This window comes from Osmerus eperlanus, chromosome 4 (genome assembly GCF_963692335.1).
Source record: "Osmerus eperlanus chromosome 4, fOsmEpe2.1, whole genome shotgun sequence".
In the NCBI taxonomy this organism is placed as follows: Eukaryota; Metazoa; Chordata; class Actinopteri; order Osmeriformes; family Osmeridae; genus Osmerus; species Osmerus eperlanus.
In genome coordinates this window covers 12731748-12748015 of record NC_085021.1, presented here as the reverse complement: position 1 = coordinate 12748015, position 16268 = coordinate 12731748, and the positions used below count along the sequence as shown (strand labels likewise).

Here is a 16268-nt window from a genome sequence, read left to right as displayed (position 1 = left end):
ATGTGTCAGAGCAAGGTGGTCCACAGGGGAGTTCTTTTAAGACACCTGAACCAGGCTGCGGGTCTTAATCCTGTCAGAGAGGGGTTGATCCTGAGAGACACACCCTGCAGACAGCAGCAGGATGTCAAGGCGCTGGGGCAGTGACTCCTCCAAAGGACCTGCCACCTGTCTGAAAAGGAACCCATGCCGGAAACGTCGTCATGGTCGCCAGTCTGGACTGGATACCTGTGGGGCAGGAATGTGTTTAGGGTTTAGGACCTCCTACTGCTACTCCAATCACATTGCTGTTTTCCTATTGTTCCTGTGTGACTCCGGGGTTACCATAGGGCTGCCCTGGTATGAGCATTATCACGAGTGTTGAGATATCACTGACATGGGGATGATGGGTCTTGAAAGTAGCAGCAGGAGAGGAGAGACCTCAGTCTCAGTGTTGAGCACTGGCCAGACCAGAGTCACCAGCCCTCTGAGTCCTCCTGCCAGGAAGGTCATTCCACAGATGCCTGGCATGACCCCCCGATATCTTTCTCCCTCTCCCTGTTCTATCGATCTTTCAGACAGTATTGAATTCCAGGCCTCGCAAGACATCCCCACTCCTCCACTGCAGTACCAGCTCTGTGCAATCAGATCCAACACGGCCATCAAAGAAGTACAGCCATGTACAGTGATGCGTGTTGGTTGACCTTTAACGCAGTAGGCTCTGTGGCTCATGGGCCTTGTGCACATTTAGGTCACGTCAGTCTGCATTAGAGACTGTCAGATGAAGCCCAGCTGGAAGGGTGGAGGCATCTTCAGCATGGCCAACATCCTCAGTTAAATCATTCCATTACAAGCCTCTGCTCAAGATGGGCTTCACCAAGACTTCTGTCAAGGCTTTAAATGCACTCTCCCATGATATTTAAATGTGTATCTACATTTCAAATATTCATACATGGTTGATGGTATGCTAAAATATGTCAAAAAATGAGAGAATCCTGGTCTCTGTATGTCGAGGTTTATATGAATCAGACCATTTCCTCTTTTTGAGTCCTGTCATCCAGGCATATTCGTCAGTGTAAATAATGAATGAGGGGGAACAGGACTGTGATACTCATCTATTATTCACACTCCTGAAATAGTTCTGTGCTGAGGCCTGCACAACACTGTGGTAACCCCACACTGTGTGTGTGTGTGTGTATGTGTCCATGTCCGTGCATGTGCATGCGTTAGCTGAACCCACTCCAGACTTTTCAAGGTCACCTCGACCCTATTTTGGCAGTTCCTTCTACTGGTGCTGGGACTGGTTTAGTAGGCAGGATCATATCCCAGCTCTCTTACTGGGTTACTACATGACAGATGATCCCCTCCATTCTCAGAAGATGTAATCTATGATATTGAAAAACGAATCTGCTACATCCCTCTTAATCCGCCTATGATTATTATAAGAAACACCAAATGATCACTCCACCACCACTCTATACAGCAATCATTAATCACTGTCTCTCTTTTTCTCTTTCTCTCCCTCTCTCTCCCTCTGTCTCTGCAGATGGAGCGAGAGAAGGTGTCCCTGCTCTCCACCCTGCAGGACTCCCAGAAGCAGCTGGAACAGGCTCATGGCGCTCTGTCAGAGCACCAGGAGAAGGTCAACCGGCTCACCGAGAACCTCAGCGCCATGCGCAAGCTCCAGGCCAGCAAGGAGCGCCAGTCAGCCCTAGACAACGAGAAGGAACGCGACAGCCACGAGGATGGAGACTACTACGAGGTGGACATCAACGGGCCCGAGATCCTGGAGTGCAAGTACAAGGTAAAGGAACCACAACACCAGAGAGAATCCGCTCAGAAACTGTACTTTACTCACTGGTGCTAATTCCGTTAATGCCTGGATAGACCTGCCGTCAGTACCTAACCGAGAAGCGTGTTGGTGGTAGGTGGCGGTGTCTGAGGCGGGCGAGCTGAAGGAGGAGCTGAAAACCCTGAAGGCCGAGTACCACTCCTGCCAGTCCCGCTTCGAAGAGGAGCGCGTGCGCCTGGAGGGTGACGTCACCACGCTGGGCGACAAGCTGGCCTCCCTGGAGAAGACGAGCCACGTGGACAGAGAGGAGAAGGCCAGGCTGGAGAAGGAGCTGCGCAAGGTCAGGAACTCTGCTGTTTGAACGTCCATTAGCAAAGATGATTACTCTCCTGGTATTGATAAGGATGTCGATCGATGGTGTGTGTAACTGCAGTGTAACTTACTACAACCAGGCAAGGGGACAGTAATGTCATTGGATGAATATTGGAGGGTATGTCTCTTGAACCCAAATCTCCTTTCCTCACCGTCTTCCTTCATGGGGCTGCAGGTGAGCGACGTGGCGGGCGAGTCCCAGGGCAGCCTGAGCGTGGCGCAGGACGAGCTGGTGACCTTCAGCGAGGAGCTGGCCACCCTCTACAACCACGTGTGCATGTGCAACAACGAGACGCCCAACCGCGTCATGCTCGACTTCTACAAGGAGGGAAAGGGCGGGCGCACCAGCCCGGAGGGCCGCGGGCGCCGCTCCCCCATCCTGCTCACCAAGGGCCTGTTCCCCGAGCCCGGGAGGACCGACCCGGGTGACGCCGTGCCCTCCCCGGTGTCCTCGCCCGTGTCCGACCCGCGCCGCGAGCCCATGAACGTCTACAACCTGGTGGCCATCATCCGGGACCAAATCAAGCATCTGCAGCTGGCGGTGGACCGCACCACGGAGCTGTCCCGCCAGCGCGTGGCCTCTCTGGAGCTGGGCACGGTGGCAGACAAAGACAAGGAGGCCTGCATGGAGGAGATCCTCAAGCTCAAGTCCCTGCTCAGCACCAAGAGGGAGCAGATCGCCACCCTGAGGACCGTGCTGAAGGCCAACAAGCAGGTCAGAGGGCGTCATATCTGTCTCTTCTGTGTCTCTTATGTCTGTTTGGCTCGTTAACCGGTTTGAACTTGACCTGTGAATACAGTCTCCTGTCTCGATAGGATTCGTAAACTTGGTGAAGCTTGTTCGGCTGTCTCAGAAAATGCACGGCAGCTAAGATTGATGAGACACACTCGTGTAGGAGCAGCTGCCTTGAGTGTTAGCGGCTCAGTTTGTGTGATAGTGTTGACAGAGTTAGTTGAAACACACACTCATAACCCCAGACTTGTGCCTATGCATGTGTGTGTTTCCAGCTGCTAGTGTCAGTTCTTTGAAGAGGGTGTGTGGTTTCACAGCACCTGGTCAACAGAACGGAGTCTGTGTCTAATAAATGACCACACCTGTACCTGTAAAAGCCAGCTCTCTGATGCTAGGGTCCAGCCAGGGTTTTCCACAGGTCATTAACTAGATAGTTTAATGACATACACATGGGAAACCAAGACTCAAACTGATGTCCAGACTCTGGAAAATGCACACCCCTACCCCATGAGATTGGTCTGACCCATGGTTTGTGGTCCCCCCCCCCCCCCCTGCAGACAGCCGAGGTGGCTCTGGCCAACCTGAAGAGCAAGTATGAGAACGAGAAGGCCATGGTGACTGAGACCATGATGAAGCTGAGGAACGAGCTCAAGGCCCTGAAGGAGGACGCCGCCACCTTCTCCTCTCTCCGGGCCATGTTCGCCACACGGTAAGAACGCGTCAGTACTGTCTGAAGACACGTCAACATCTAACACACGAGCACCAATTGGAATGGGGCACCGGCACTATGTTTAACCTGCAGCAGTTGTCATAACACGCTGTACACAACTGCTGCTGGCCCACCCACTCAAAGCCACCATGCCATCATGAGGGACAACAATAGCACTAGAGACTTAGTGCCCATCTGCCCAATTGTTAAGATCGTAATAAGACCACACACATAACAACAAGGTGTAGACCACAGTAAATCTATTTTAACCACCACAATGTAATCCATATTTACCATATGGTGTAGTTGATTTGACCCTAATGTGAGGCAGGTTCATGTTTTTCTCTTCTAGTGTGGGCCAGTAGAGCATGGCTCCTGTTGTTTCTGACCATATGACTCACATATAATCACTATAATCTCTGTGTCATAAACCTGTGGTTTAAACAGTGTTTTGAGCAGTGACTTCACGATATCAGATGGGGGTCTGTGTGTTACCCCCTCACCGCCCACTAAGCCTCCTGATTCCTATAAGAAGCAGGCCAAAGGTTTTCTCTCTAATCTCCTCCTAGTCCTAGTCCAGATTACGCCCTTCACCGCACACTGCACAGCAGCCTCAGCACTGTCGCAGGTTATGCTTTCTGTGTAGAGAAATAGAAACAGATGTAGAGACTGTCACTTTGTGTTTTAAAGTGATGTTTATGTGTATGTACAGGAGGGTCTATAAAGCAGCTTGGCCCATGAACCTCCTTGGTGCAGATGGCCGGTGCTCTGATAGGTCTTTGTTTTTAAGACTCCTCCACTTACCGTAAAGCTCCAGCTGTGCTGAGGACAGGGAGGGAAGAGAGAGAGAGAGAGAAAGAGAGAGAGAGAGAGAGAAAGAGAGAGAGAGAGAGAGAGGGCTGCAGAGACAGTAGTGTATACCCTCCATCTTAACCATGGAGAAATGGAATCCTGTACCTATGCTCCCAGTCCATTTGCTGCTGCGTAGGTCCATATACCTGCTGTAGCCAATCAATTAGCCACGGCAGAGGAGACTGGGCGGGGGAGGAAATATGAGAGGGAGGTTATGATGTCAAAAGGATTTGGTGCAGTGCAGAGCCAAATGAACGGATGCTGTGGGTGGCAAGCAGTCCCTCAGAGGACACGGGGAACAAATCAGCTCTCACTTCAAGGAAGCCATTTTATGAACTACTGATATTGTTCTCATAATAGCATCACGTGGCTTTCCTGCCAACAGCTGTTGATGAGGTTATTATCTGTAATTGTGTTGGATTAGATAGTGTCAGGAACTGCCGTGTCAGGGACATGTATCTCCCTTGACTCTCCTGAGACTCCAAAGATGCTGAAAACAGCTCTTCTTCGCCTTGTTTAGAGCGATTCAACTTCCTCTTGCTAACTCCAAATACAGTAGGGTGTTACTGTGGCTATGTGGCCACAGTAGTGGTCCATACAATAAGGTGTCATGAATGGACGTTATATAATTCTGCAATTTCGGTACAACTCCTCCAGTGTGCCCTGAAGATTCTCCGACTCACACCAGCCTGCCGCAGCTTAGGGTAGTGGGCTGTTTATGGAACTATGTATAGCCGGTTTATTGGTATGCAAATTGGAGCCTCCATGGAGTGGTGTTTTGGGCAGGGGAATAAGGAGGAGAGCCTCTTTGAGAGGCTCTGAGAGGCAGGAGGACCTGACTGACCAACGTTTCCCACACTCCCCCCAACCCCCCCCCCTCCTCTCCCCACTTCCTCCTCACAGCCAAACACCAGGCCCTCCGGCCCAGGGAGAGAAAGAGGGATGAGGGGGGGAGCCTTTCATTTCAGCCCCTCTACAGGAGCTTAATTTGAGAATCTTTCTCATGGTAATTCTAACTTTGACAAAGTCTGTCAAACTGAGGTAGATCTCTGAGACACGGCAGACCGCCTTCGTTACAAATGTGTGGCCCGCGAGTGAATGATGAGGAGAGAAAAAATGAAGTGAACTTGGTGGGAGGGTGGGAGTCTTTGTGTTAACCCTTTGTGTGTTCACACATTGACAACATGCGTAATGCCCAGATCTGTTTATCTTTTATGTTTTTAGCACTTAAGAGAATATCTTTCTCTCTCTGCCTGAGCACGTAAAGTGAATTCTGTAGTTTTATGTTAAGTGTGTGTGTCTGTGTGTTTCTGAGTGTGTGTATGTGAGAGAGTATGTGTGCGTGTCTGTGTTTCCAGCTGCAGTCTCTGGTGTCATGTTAACAGTGAGCCTCTTGCCCTTGCATTCCTAAGACATGCCTCGGCATGTCTGCTCTCCCGCAATACATGATCAACCCACAGATCAAGTCCAGTCAGACGTTTCCCACCTTCCGGGCTCTGGTGTGCGTCTGTGTGTGCGTCTGTGTGTGCGTCTGTGTGTGTGCGTGTGTCTGTGTGTTCGTGTCCTCCTGACCTGTGGGTACTGTAGATCATCTGAGACTCCGAGCCCCTGTTTCTCACTCGCCTAAATGGGGCGACTGTTCACCACAAAAGGCCAGCCGGCCCCCGTCCATCCTCCAGCATTGTGGCCCTGCACCCCTTTTTATCACTTTGGAGACAAGAAGGCCTCCATTGTGTTCTCCAAGTCCCCAGAATACATTCCCTCTTTTTTCCCGGGAAAAAACCCACGCCCTCTCACCCCCCCGGTTTGACAGAGCCGTCTTATAGGGCGCTATGCCCCCTGCGAAGCCCCCCCATCTCACACTGGGTCTAATGAAGCAGTGCTGATCCCCATTGTCTGGGTGTGTGTCTCACGGGTAATCAGACTGCACACACAGGCAGGGGCCGTGGTTGATGTGTGTGGTTGTTGATGGTGGTGTTGGGGTGGGAGACGGGGCAGAATTCATATGGAAGAACCACGGTGTGCACCTTTAATGAAGCCCCAAGCAGCCCCAGAAACACGCCAATTCCTCTGTGACCAATGAGATGACGTCGAGCGTAACTTCTAGGCATTATTGTTTTCACCGCCTGAATCGCAACAGACAAAAATGATGTAGTGCCTCGGTTTTGTCTGCCACAATTAATAGGTGGAACTCAACAACATACACAGGGCGTTAGCAGATTGGGTGTAAATATATCCAGGGTGTGTTCGAACCCTGCAGGCAGGAATGTGGAGTGTTGTGAGGTTCCAGGCTGTGGGTCTTACACGAGCGAACAGCAGGAGAACGTAGGACTGTCTGATGCACCACTCCTTCTGTTGAGGTGTGACAGTCAGTCATCACTGAGGTATGTCACTGCTGTGCCAGCACCAAGGGAGGAATGAAGAGGGGAGGGTAGAGGGAGGCAGGCAGGCAGGCAGGGAGTGACAGCCCTTAGCAGAGATAGCGTTGTGGAAGAACGGAGACATGCGTGCCAGGGAGATGGGAGGATGGAAAGATAGAGCGAAGGAGATGGCAGGAGGTAGAGAATAGAGGTGGAGGGGTGGAGGAGAAAGGCACAGGGCGGCAGATGGAGGAAAGAGATATAGTCTCCTGCCTCTACATTCCGACTGCATGACCTACTTTTTACACCTGCATGGCCTGAACACACACTCGCAGGAGGGAGGCCACACACACGCTGGTGAGGGTCAGTACTGCAGCCCACGCACACAGTACTGCAGCCCACGCACACAGTACTGCAGCCCACGCACACAGTACTGCAGCCCACGCACACAGTACTGCAGCCCACGCACACAGTACTGCAGCCCACGCACACAGTACTGCAGCCCACGCACACAGTACTGCAGCCCACGCACACAGTACTGCAGCCCACGCACACAGTACTGCAGCCCACGCACACAGTACTGCAGCCCACGCACACAGTACTGCAGCACATTCACACAGTACTGCAGCCCACGCACACAGTACTGCAGCACATTCACACAGTACTGCAGCCCACGCACACAGTACTGCAGCCCACGCACACAGTACTGCAGCCCACGCACACAGTACTGCAGCCCACGCACACAGTACTGCAGCCCACGCACACAGTACTGCAGCACATTCACACAGTACTGCAGCACACTCACACAGTACTGCAGCACACTCACACAGTACTGCAGCCCACGCACGCACAGAGTACTGCAGCACACTCACACAGTACTGCAGCCCACGCACGCACAGAGTACTGCAGCACACTCACACAGTACTGCAGTGCACGCACAGAGTACTGCAGCACACTCACACACACAGGTTTCATCACGACAGGAGGGCTACTACTTTGATATCCAGAAAAGAGAGATTAGCAGTGATTGAAAATCAAGCCATATTTAGACTTAGCCAGTGCTGCTATCCTAAAATAGCCAGTCAGGCCCCCTCCATTCCACAGATTTTTTTTCTCTCTATTTTTTCCATCCCCTCCTCCGCATGCACCTCCCCATCTTCAGCTCCTCAGCCCAGTCCTCGAGTGACACAGGTGGGATGTCCTCGGGGACCGAGGTGTGTGTGATCTATTATTAACCCTGTGCTCGCTACCAAACACTCCTCATATTATCATGCAGGGCCCAACAGAGGACCTGAGAGCAGCGTTCAGATGCCTTGCCCGTTCATGAATGTTAATCAAACCCAAAGGGTATAGGCATCAACCCAACCCTGAGACACGATCAGACTGCCTGCATGATCAGAGCTGTTACTCTCTGAATATATCTGCATACTGTGTTTGGAAATTAACAGTACAAAGTAAGTGAGTCATCAGTAGCTGGTCTGGAAAAGAAGAGTGGACCACTTATGAAGGAAGGGAGGGTAAATGATGAATCGCAGGGTCTCTGAAAGATATACTGACACTCTGTGAGGCTGAAATGAGCTACTATTGTGTCTCAAGATGAGAACATGGAGGGTCCAGGCCAGGGGAATCAGCAGGGCTCTGCTATGAGAGCGCCATCTGATGGAGAGAAGCAGCACTGAGGAAGTAGGGGAAAGGTCGCAATAATGTGACGGTTTCATAGGGTGAGTCTCTGGGTTGGAATACCATTGACAAGGCCTTAGAAAGAGATGTGAGGCAATATGTGGGATCTGCATGGAAATCCAGGCCACAGTATGGAGAAAACCTCCCTCAACACACCCTGTGCAATCACTATTTTCTGTTTGCTGTGAAGGCAGCCTCTGCCACCTACAGGTTATCCAGTGAAAAGGCAGCTGTTGCTTCCTCTGACCTTCAAGTGTAACTTGAAGGACTCGCTAGATGTGATGAGCATGTGACACTAACGTCGCTCCCTCTCTCCATCCCTCTCTCTCTCTCTCCCTGCCTCCCTCCCTCCCTCCATCCCTCTCTCCTGCAGCTGTGACGAGTACGTCACCCAGCTGGATGAGATGCAGAGGCAGCTGGCAGCAGCCGAGGACGAGAAGAAGACCCTGAACTCCCTGCTGCGCATGGCCATCCAGCAGAAGCTGGCCCTGACCCAGCGCCTGGAGGACCTGGAGTTCGACCACGAGCAGACCCGCCGTGGGGGGACAGCCGGACGGGCCAAAGCCTCGGCCCGTGGCAAGACCGCCAATGGCACCGCCAACAATCCCCACGTAAGTCAGGGTCTCACCTGCTCCAGCTCCGGCCGGCCCGAGTCCAACGCCATGCCCAACGGCATCCTGGGAGGCCCCGTGGTCTTCTGCAGCGAGAAGTACAAGATCTACTGCGACTGAGGCGGCCACCATGTCCGCATTGGACTGCTGTGTACAGAGGGGAGGGGCCAGTGGCCACACCTCCCCTGCCTTAGTGTAAAAGAGCCCCACTTGCTCGCTTAGCTCCCAGGCTAGCCTGCTTGCCTGCTGTGTGTCTAACCTACATTCTGTATGCCCACGGCCTCGCTCACGCCTGCTAGTGTCCATGCTTGGGGAAATGCAGATGTATGTACAGTGTGCACTAGACGTTTGGGACTGTAGTAGACATATATGGCATGTTGATATAAGGGCCTCATTGGCATTGGGTTTTTGTGGATATTATGGGGGTGTCTATTCTTTCCGCTGTCATGGTGCTGTACGTAAAAGGTGGCAACTTTTGTGCTGTGTGTTTTGAACCCTAGGTGTGCTGCCTGGTAACCATGATAGGTTCAGGGCTGGGGACTTGTAAAGAGGGCGTCATTCTGCTAGTCATGTGACTGAAGTAGACGTCCTCTGCTCTTTATGCTCATAGTTGGCGTTGGTGCTCCTTTGATAGAGCCCCTTTTGTCTCTCACTCTTAGTCCTGGCACCCCAGGACTGAGGCCACTCCAGCAACCCGCCCTCTAATCAGGTCACTGATAAATGTTTACATAAACAAGCAAAATAAACAATATGCAAACTCCCCTCTGCTGTTGCTAGGGGAGTCCAGTGTGATTTGCTGGATTTCTAAATGATACTCAACAATCTCAGGCGGGTTGGCTGACGATTTGATGTGTTAAGTGGGACCAAAAGGAGCACCTTTGACCACTGGTGTCTATTTCCTGGATCTTTTGAAGAGGTGATGCTGGTACAGCAACGCCGTAGTCAGTCACATCGCATGGCTTTGCAGCTGAAATGGCCCTCAGCTTTTGAACAGTTCTGTTCGCAGGTGTGTGTACTACAGGGCTCTACATTTTAATGACCATGAGTACATAGATGTTTGCTGAGAAGCTGAAGAGTTATTTCGTGTGAGCCAGCATGTAAGGGTTGATTATGTCAGAGCCATATTACAAGAGAAGGACAAGATAAATCGATCTCTGCACCCAAATTAAGTGCACTTCAGCAAAGGTGCCTCAGGTTCTAACTTCTGTTTGAAAAAGCATAAGACACAAATACAATATGTCGTTTTGATCACTGATGGTTTTCTGAAAACAGAAAAATCCTCCAAGAGCACAAATCAAGGCACCTGATCTGGATCAGAAATCAGAAAACTAAACCGATTGACCAACATCACTCGGCAAAGTGCCTGTCGACCCAAACACTTGATATCTATCGATGTAAAGCCCTGTCTTTGTGTCTGAACTTGATCTAACGCTGACCTCTCCGTCTCTCCCCGTGTTCTGACTCCTCTCCTACTGGGAAGCCTCTTATGAGCTCCTAAGCAAACTGCGGGGATAGGCCAGACGGCTCAAAACCTTGCCCTCGTGTCTCTAACCCGTGTCCTCGTCACGCGGTCGTCATGACGATCTTCTCTCCTTCAGATTGTCAGCAGTGTGTTTCCCCCGCACCACCCCTATCCCTTTAACTAGAGTGAGGGATTGTGGAGAGGAAAAAATCCTTGAAATATTGTCAGGTAACGGTCCTGGAGCGTGTGTGTCATAGAAACCTGCCTGTGTGTGTGTGTGTATCTTAGCCTCGGCACTGAAGTGAGCGACTCTCGTGTATACGTTGATGTTTTTATAAGAAATTGCAAATTGAGGGTCGTTCATTTCTGAGCTGCCGCTTGTCGCGTGCAAGAGGACAAACCAATGTACTGTTTTAGTATCCCAAAAAAGCTTTAACCCTTGCAAGCTAGCATAGGCAAACAAAAAAATGTGTGGGGCTTCTGTTAGATAAATCCATTTAACACTTGTGGATCATGAACCCATTGTTAGCTTTATGATGCTAAAAGCAGGGTTGATGTGAGGAAATCCTGCAAGATTACTCGAATTACGCTTTTTTTACTACCAGTAATCTCTATATAAAACTATATATTCTTGATATGATGCCATTCAGGTTTTAATCTTGCAGGATGCCCCCTCTCAGATACATAGAGAGGGAGCTGATGTCCTTCAGAAGAAGGACGACCTCTGCTCTCAACCCTGCTTGAGCTTGGCTGCGCTCGCCCTCCGAGGCCTTCACACACCACACAGTATGGCCACAAGGCTATCGCTCACATTAGAGACACCTTACCCAGAGGCGAATCACTCTTCTGTTCTCGTTCAGCGATATAATCTGTTTATATCTGTTATGTGCTGAGTATAGATACTGGGAGTATTGAGAGAGAGGCATGAGATGTGACGCCAGAGAGCCGAGGAAGCTGAGTCATGCTCCATGCTGACATCAATACTGGGGAGAAATGAGCTCTAGGGCTTTCTGAGGGATAAACCCTTGGGTGGTTAAGACAACCCCTTTTTGGATTGACTGGTATCTTACCAAGGGACATTGATTCAAATGAGCTGGCCCTCTGCCCAGCTCTCTTGTAAAGCCATGTTCAGTGAGCAGTAGGTCGACTTAACCCCCCAGGATGTGGTTGTGATGAGAGATCCCTCCAGGCAAAACTCCCCTACGCCTCTCTTCTCGAATTTGAAATCAGTGTCTGTTTATCTGGTGTCATCTTAGCATGCCACCTGAATAAACTCTTCCTACCTCCACCCACGTCACCTTTGAGTTAACTCACTCCAATTTCTTATTGGTTAAAGCTGACGCCTGCATGTTAAAACATATCCATTAACCTGCTTGTTATCCTAACTGGGAGATGGTATATACTTTGGGGGTGAAAAGTCATGGTACTTTTGAGTTATTGGCTTCCTGCGCTCTCCAGTCCTCCTAATGCAGTAAACTCTTTCACCCATTCTGGATGACAGAGCAGCATCTGACAAAACGTTGACTGTCTCACAATAACTAACAAAGTTGGAACTTTTGTAGTTGCTATGTGCTATGACTAACCATGACTGAATCTCAAAAGTCTGGTATTTCGTCACTCGATTGACCTGCCACTGACCAAGTAAAACAAATCTAAATTGACCAAAATGCTAATGTTGCTCATCTCTTTGTTTTCTCCATTTTGCAGTAATGTTGTTCTGCCAGGATGAGGAGGTACCATAACAAGGTTCATCGTCTCTGACGACGTAGGGCTATAGGCAAATCGGACTTAAGACACCCATTTGAAGACTTAAAAGACCCAATCACATAACCAATTTGATACATCCCTTCAACTGAGTAGACTCTTTGTTGTCTGCGACGTTAATGACTTGGATCACTGTTAACGTCACTTGTGTGGGAATGGTCATCCACATGCTGCTGCTGGAAGCCAATGCTCACAAGCACGGTAAACTCTCCCTCTGTGTGAAATTTGGATCAGAGTTTGCGAGCCGTTCAGTATACCCTCCAATAAGGGGCTAGGGAAGATGGGGTCATTCTTCAATGTAAATCAACAAGCTGTTTTGTCTCTTGTCTTTTTGATTTTAGTTTATTGTTTTATTAACCCTTGCACTTTTATATAGTAAAATAACTTTATTATTAACCTAGGAAAGGTTGGTAGTGCTATGGTTTGTGAGTTACTTAGTCAAGTATTGACCCAGATTAATAGGAATACACTTCCTTCTTATTGGCCTCTGCCCTCAGACAGAGACTAGCTACTCACCTAAAGCCACCACAAACCACAGTCCTACTATTGTGCTTCTGAGAATTTATACACTTGAGTAATCATTCTTCTTTTGTTCTGTTTTTCATATATTTTATTGCATTTATTTTCATATTATGTTACTGGTTACATTTGTTTTGTATGTTCTACTGCCATGTTCTAAACAAAATCCAGGGTGAGCGAATTCTGGGGTTTTAATGAATTTATTATTCCTAGGAATAGTTCAAAATAACACAAAGAAACTTGACAACGCTTTGATTAAATGGTAAGTTGGGCTTGGGGAAACATTTAGTGAATAATGATGTGCTTTTCCTTGCTTCTTACCCGGGCGTTCCACTGAAGAGGGATCACTGGCTCTCAGAATTCTTTACAAGTGCACCAATTAAATTCCAAATTGGAATTGCTTCATTCTCTCTTTGTTTATCGTGCCATATCCTGGTACATCGTTTAGGTTGAAAAGAATCAAGAATCTGAAAGACAAGCCGTCAGTTTGTTTGGAGTAGTTTGGGCCATGGCTCTCTGTCCTAGCGCCTGTTTTGGGTTTGGTTTGGTTTCTGTCTTTTTTCTGACCAGTAGTGCCTTTCATTGTTTCAAGGGAGAATTTTAGACTAGTATTTTGTGTTTCTTTTATAGGTAAGGAGTTTGGGTTCAAAATGACTGTGAGCAGCAATAAATGCAAAGAGAATACATTTTGCATGCGTGAAATGATGTTTTGAAATTAGCTCCAAAAATCTGTTATTGTATTGAATTCTACAGGTCAGTGATCCCCACAGTAAATTCAGGGGTATTGAGAAACCTTTCTTATTTTATTCAATTTTGGGAACCAAATGAAATCCCTTTGGCCTCCTATTGAACAAAATGCTCCAAACATGAGCAATATGTTGGGGTGGATCAGTGTACATGACGACGTATCTCTAGCTTTGTATGGTGAAGGTAATGTGTTATCAATAGTATTGAAAATGTGCAGAGTGCATTTATCTTTTTATTTTGTTGTTTTTTTATCCTTGAATCTTTTTTACATCAACTTTAAGGCATTGTGATTTCAGGAAACAGAAAACAGATTTGGCATCAACAAGCTTGAATCGTGCCATTACAGCCAATGCTTGCTTGTTGAGGCATAAAAAATACTATTATGGTTGGGAAGCTCAAAAAGTTTATAAAGTGCAATTTAAATGCTGTTTTGTATGGAAAAGAAAAAGTTTTCTGTTTTCTGGAAGCGATAGCATTGTGATAATAAACTAGCCGTGCAAACTTTATATTGTCATACTGTGTTTCAGTATTGGTCCATATGGAACGTTTGATACCTTTATATGAAATAACGACTTCATCTGTACGTTGGTATTTATTTGAATTGTCATGCAGTACTGTATTCTTATCAATAATGTGCATTATGATTAGTGACATATTGATTACAGCTAAATGTCATATGCATGTTTTTCAGTCATGGGACCTTTACACAGAGTAGAAAACAAACATGTAACTTTGAGATGCTAATGTTGGAAAAAGTCAGGAAATTGAGAGGAAAAAAAAGTGTAGTCTAATGTATTACTGCTGAATTTATCCCACAACAAAAGTGTTGTTTGTTTTCCCTAGAGAGATGGTCTGTCTGTGTAAAGGTAGTCATACTGGCTAAACTTAATAAATGTGACTAAAGTCCTAAGGTGTCGTGTGTGTGTTTTTCTAGAGCAGTCATGTAAAGGGTTAAGTGGGTAGTGAGATGCTGCAGGACGTTCCCAGCTGCAGAGCTGCAGAGCAGGAGCTGCAGAGCTGCAGAGCTGCAGAGCTGCAGAGCAGGAGCTACAGAGCTGCAGAGCAGGAGCTGAGGGGCACTGCCCAGCTGGCTGGGAGACTCCATGATCTCACACTAACACAGGAACACGGCTTACACTCCATTTACTTCTGATTCCCTGCCCTTCATTTTCTCTGCTCTAGACTTCTCACCATATCACTCCTCTTACTTTCTCTCTATCCTCCCCCTCTCTCATCACATCGTGTTCACCAGTGTATTAAAGACACACCCACAAAGAGATGAAGCCAATGACTTTTGATCTTTTAATCACTCAGCCACTTCCTGTCCAATATTTGGAGGAATAATGCCAATATGCTCCTTCCAGTATCACAGGATCTGCTGAGAGAACAGGACCACAGAACACACAGCTAGCTAGCGACAGAGTTTTCATTTGATAAAGAATGAAGACAAAACTGTACATGATTGGTGTACATGTTTTAGGCTCAAACGTTGTACTTACCCAGCTGAAGTGGATTGTAAAACACAAGCCCCATTCATGCCAGTGTTGTGGGGCATCCCTTGTGGTGTAGTGTGCGTGTGTGCATGAGCGATCATGCACAAAATCAATAAATATGCAATTCATTCACTGAATGCTAAGAACAGACCACAGTCTACTATTCATTGTTACTTTGGCAACACACCATGTGCCAATGAGAACGGCTCGCCAGACTAAAAGGTTGCGATGAGCAGAATCAGGGCACTGTACGAGACCGGAGAGGTCACTTCATTGGCAGTCTATGACATCATTAACCCTACAGAGATCCCGTTGTTGATGTCAATCTCCTCTATCCTGTTTGTGTCATAGCAGATGAAATGTGGGTCAGTGGCAAAGAACTATGTTACTGTTCCACCAGGGACTTTTTAGAGTTTGAAGAGACTAGGGACTTAGCCCAGACCCCAAACACCCCAAGCGCAAAATGTTACATTTGGCCAAGGTTTGCCCGCACCCGGGAGCAAACACACCACCTTTGACATCTCAAGCGCTACCACTACCAGTTAAGCCAAAGCTAGCTGGCTTGGTTAGTGTGTCAGTCATTTTCAGGCATGTAAGGGAGGTCACATATTCTGACGACAGCTATAAAAATAGGTGACCTCATGGGCAAAGACCCAGACCCACCGCATCCCAAGCGCGAAATACAAGATGTTGCGTAATAGCGTGAGTAATGGTTGAAATGCAAGTCTCACGGCGAATGTGTGACACTTGAGAGCCCTGTTATAGCTAGGTGGTTGTGGTTAGGACTGAAATGAGAGGCAATCTCTGTGGCCAATGGCATTCATGTTGTAGTATTACTTTTAGCCACTTGGTGTCACTATAACATAATCGTGGAGAACCGTACTCACGAGTTGATTGGCAGTAAATTTGTCATGTTAACTTTAACTTAATTAGGTATTTCCCATAAACACTTTGTGTGTACATAAAGAATGTGGCACGTGTGTTTGTTGACTGAGCGTTAATACTCTGTAACTTTACACAAAAGCGCCCTTCTCCTCTTTCAGCCCACAGCACTCCTGCCATGTGACAGTCTGAACTCATGAGACGCCTGAGAGAGCAGTGAAGACATCAGGTGGTGCAGCAGTTCTTCAAAGAGCTCCACACAGCTCACCAGACAGCCATGTTACTGTCTTGTGTCTTTACTTTGTGAAAACACACA

General features: G+C 48.2%; 1 protein-coding gene across 1 annotated transcript in view; it reads left to right on the top strand.

The window, feature by feature from the left end:
• The window catches only part of LOC134018871 (protein bicaudal D homolog 2-like), a 42359-nt gene extending 27876 nt beyond the window's left edge, over window positions 1-14483 (top strand). The window contains exons 6-10 of the mRNA XM_062459189.1: window positions 1523-1780; window positions 1905-2108; window positions 2316-2855; window positions 3431-3582; window positions 8848-14483. Of these exons, the coding sequence (XP_062315173.1) occupies window positions 1523-1780; window positions 1905-2108; window positions 2316-2855; window positions 3431-3582; window positions 8848-9205 (1512 nt within the window). The 3' untranslated portion in view covers window positions 9206-14483. The remainder of the gene's footprint in view (window positions 1-1522; window positions 1781-1904; window positions 2109-2315; window positions 2856-3430; window positions 3583-8847) is intronic.
• Window positions 14484-16268: the final 1785 nt, after the last annotated feature.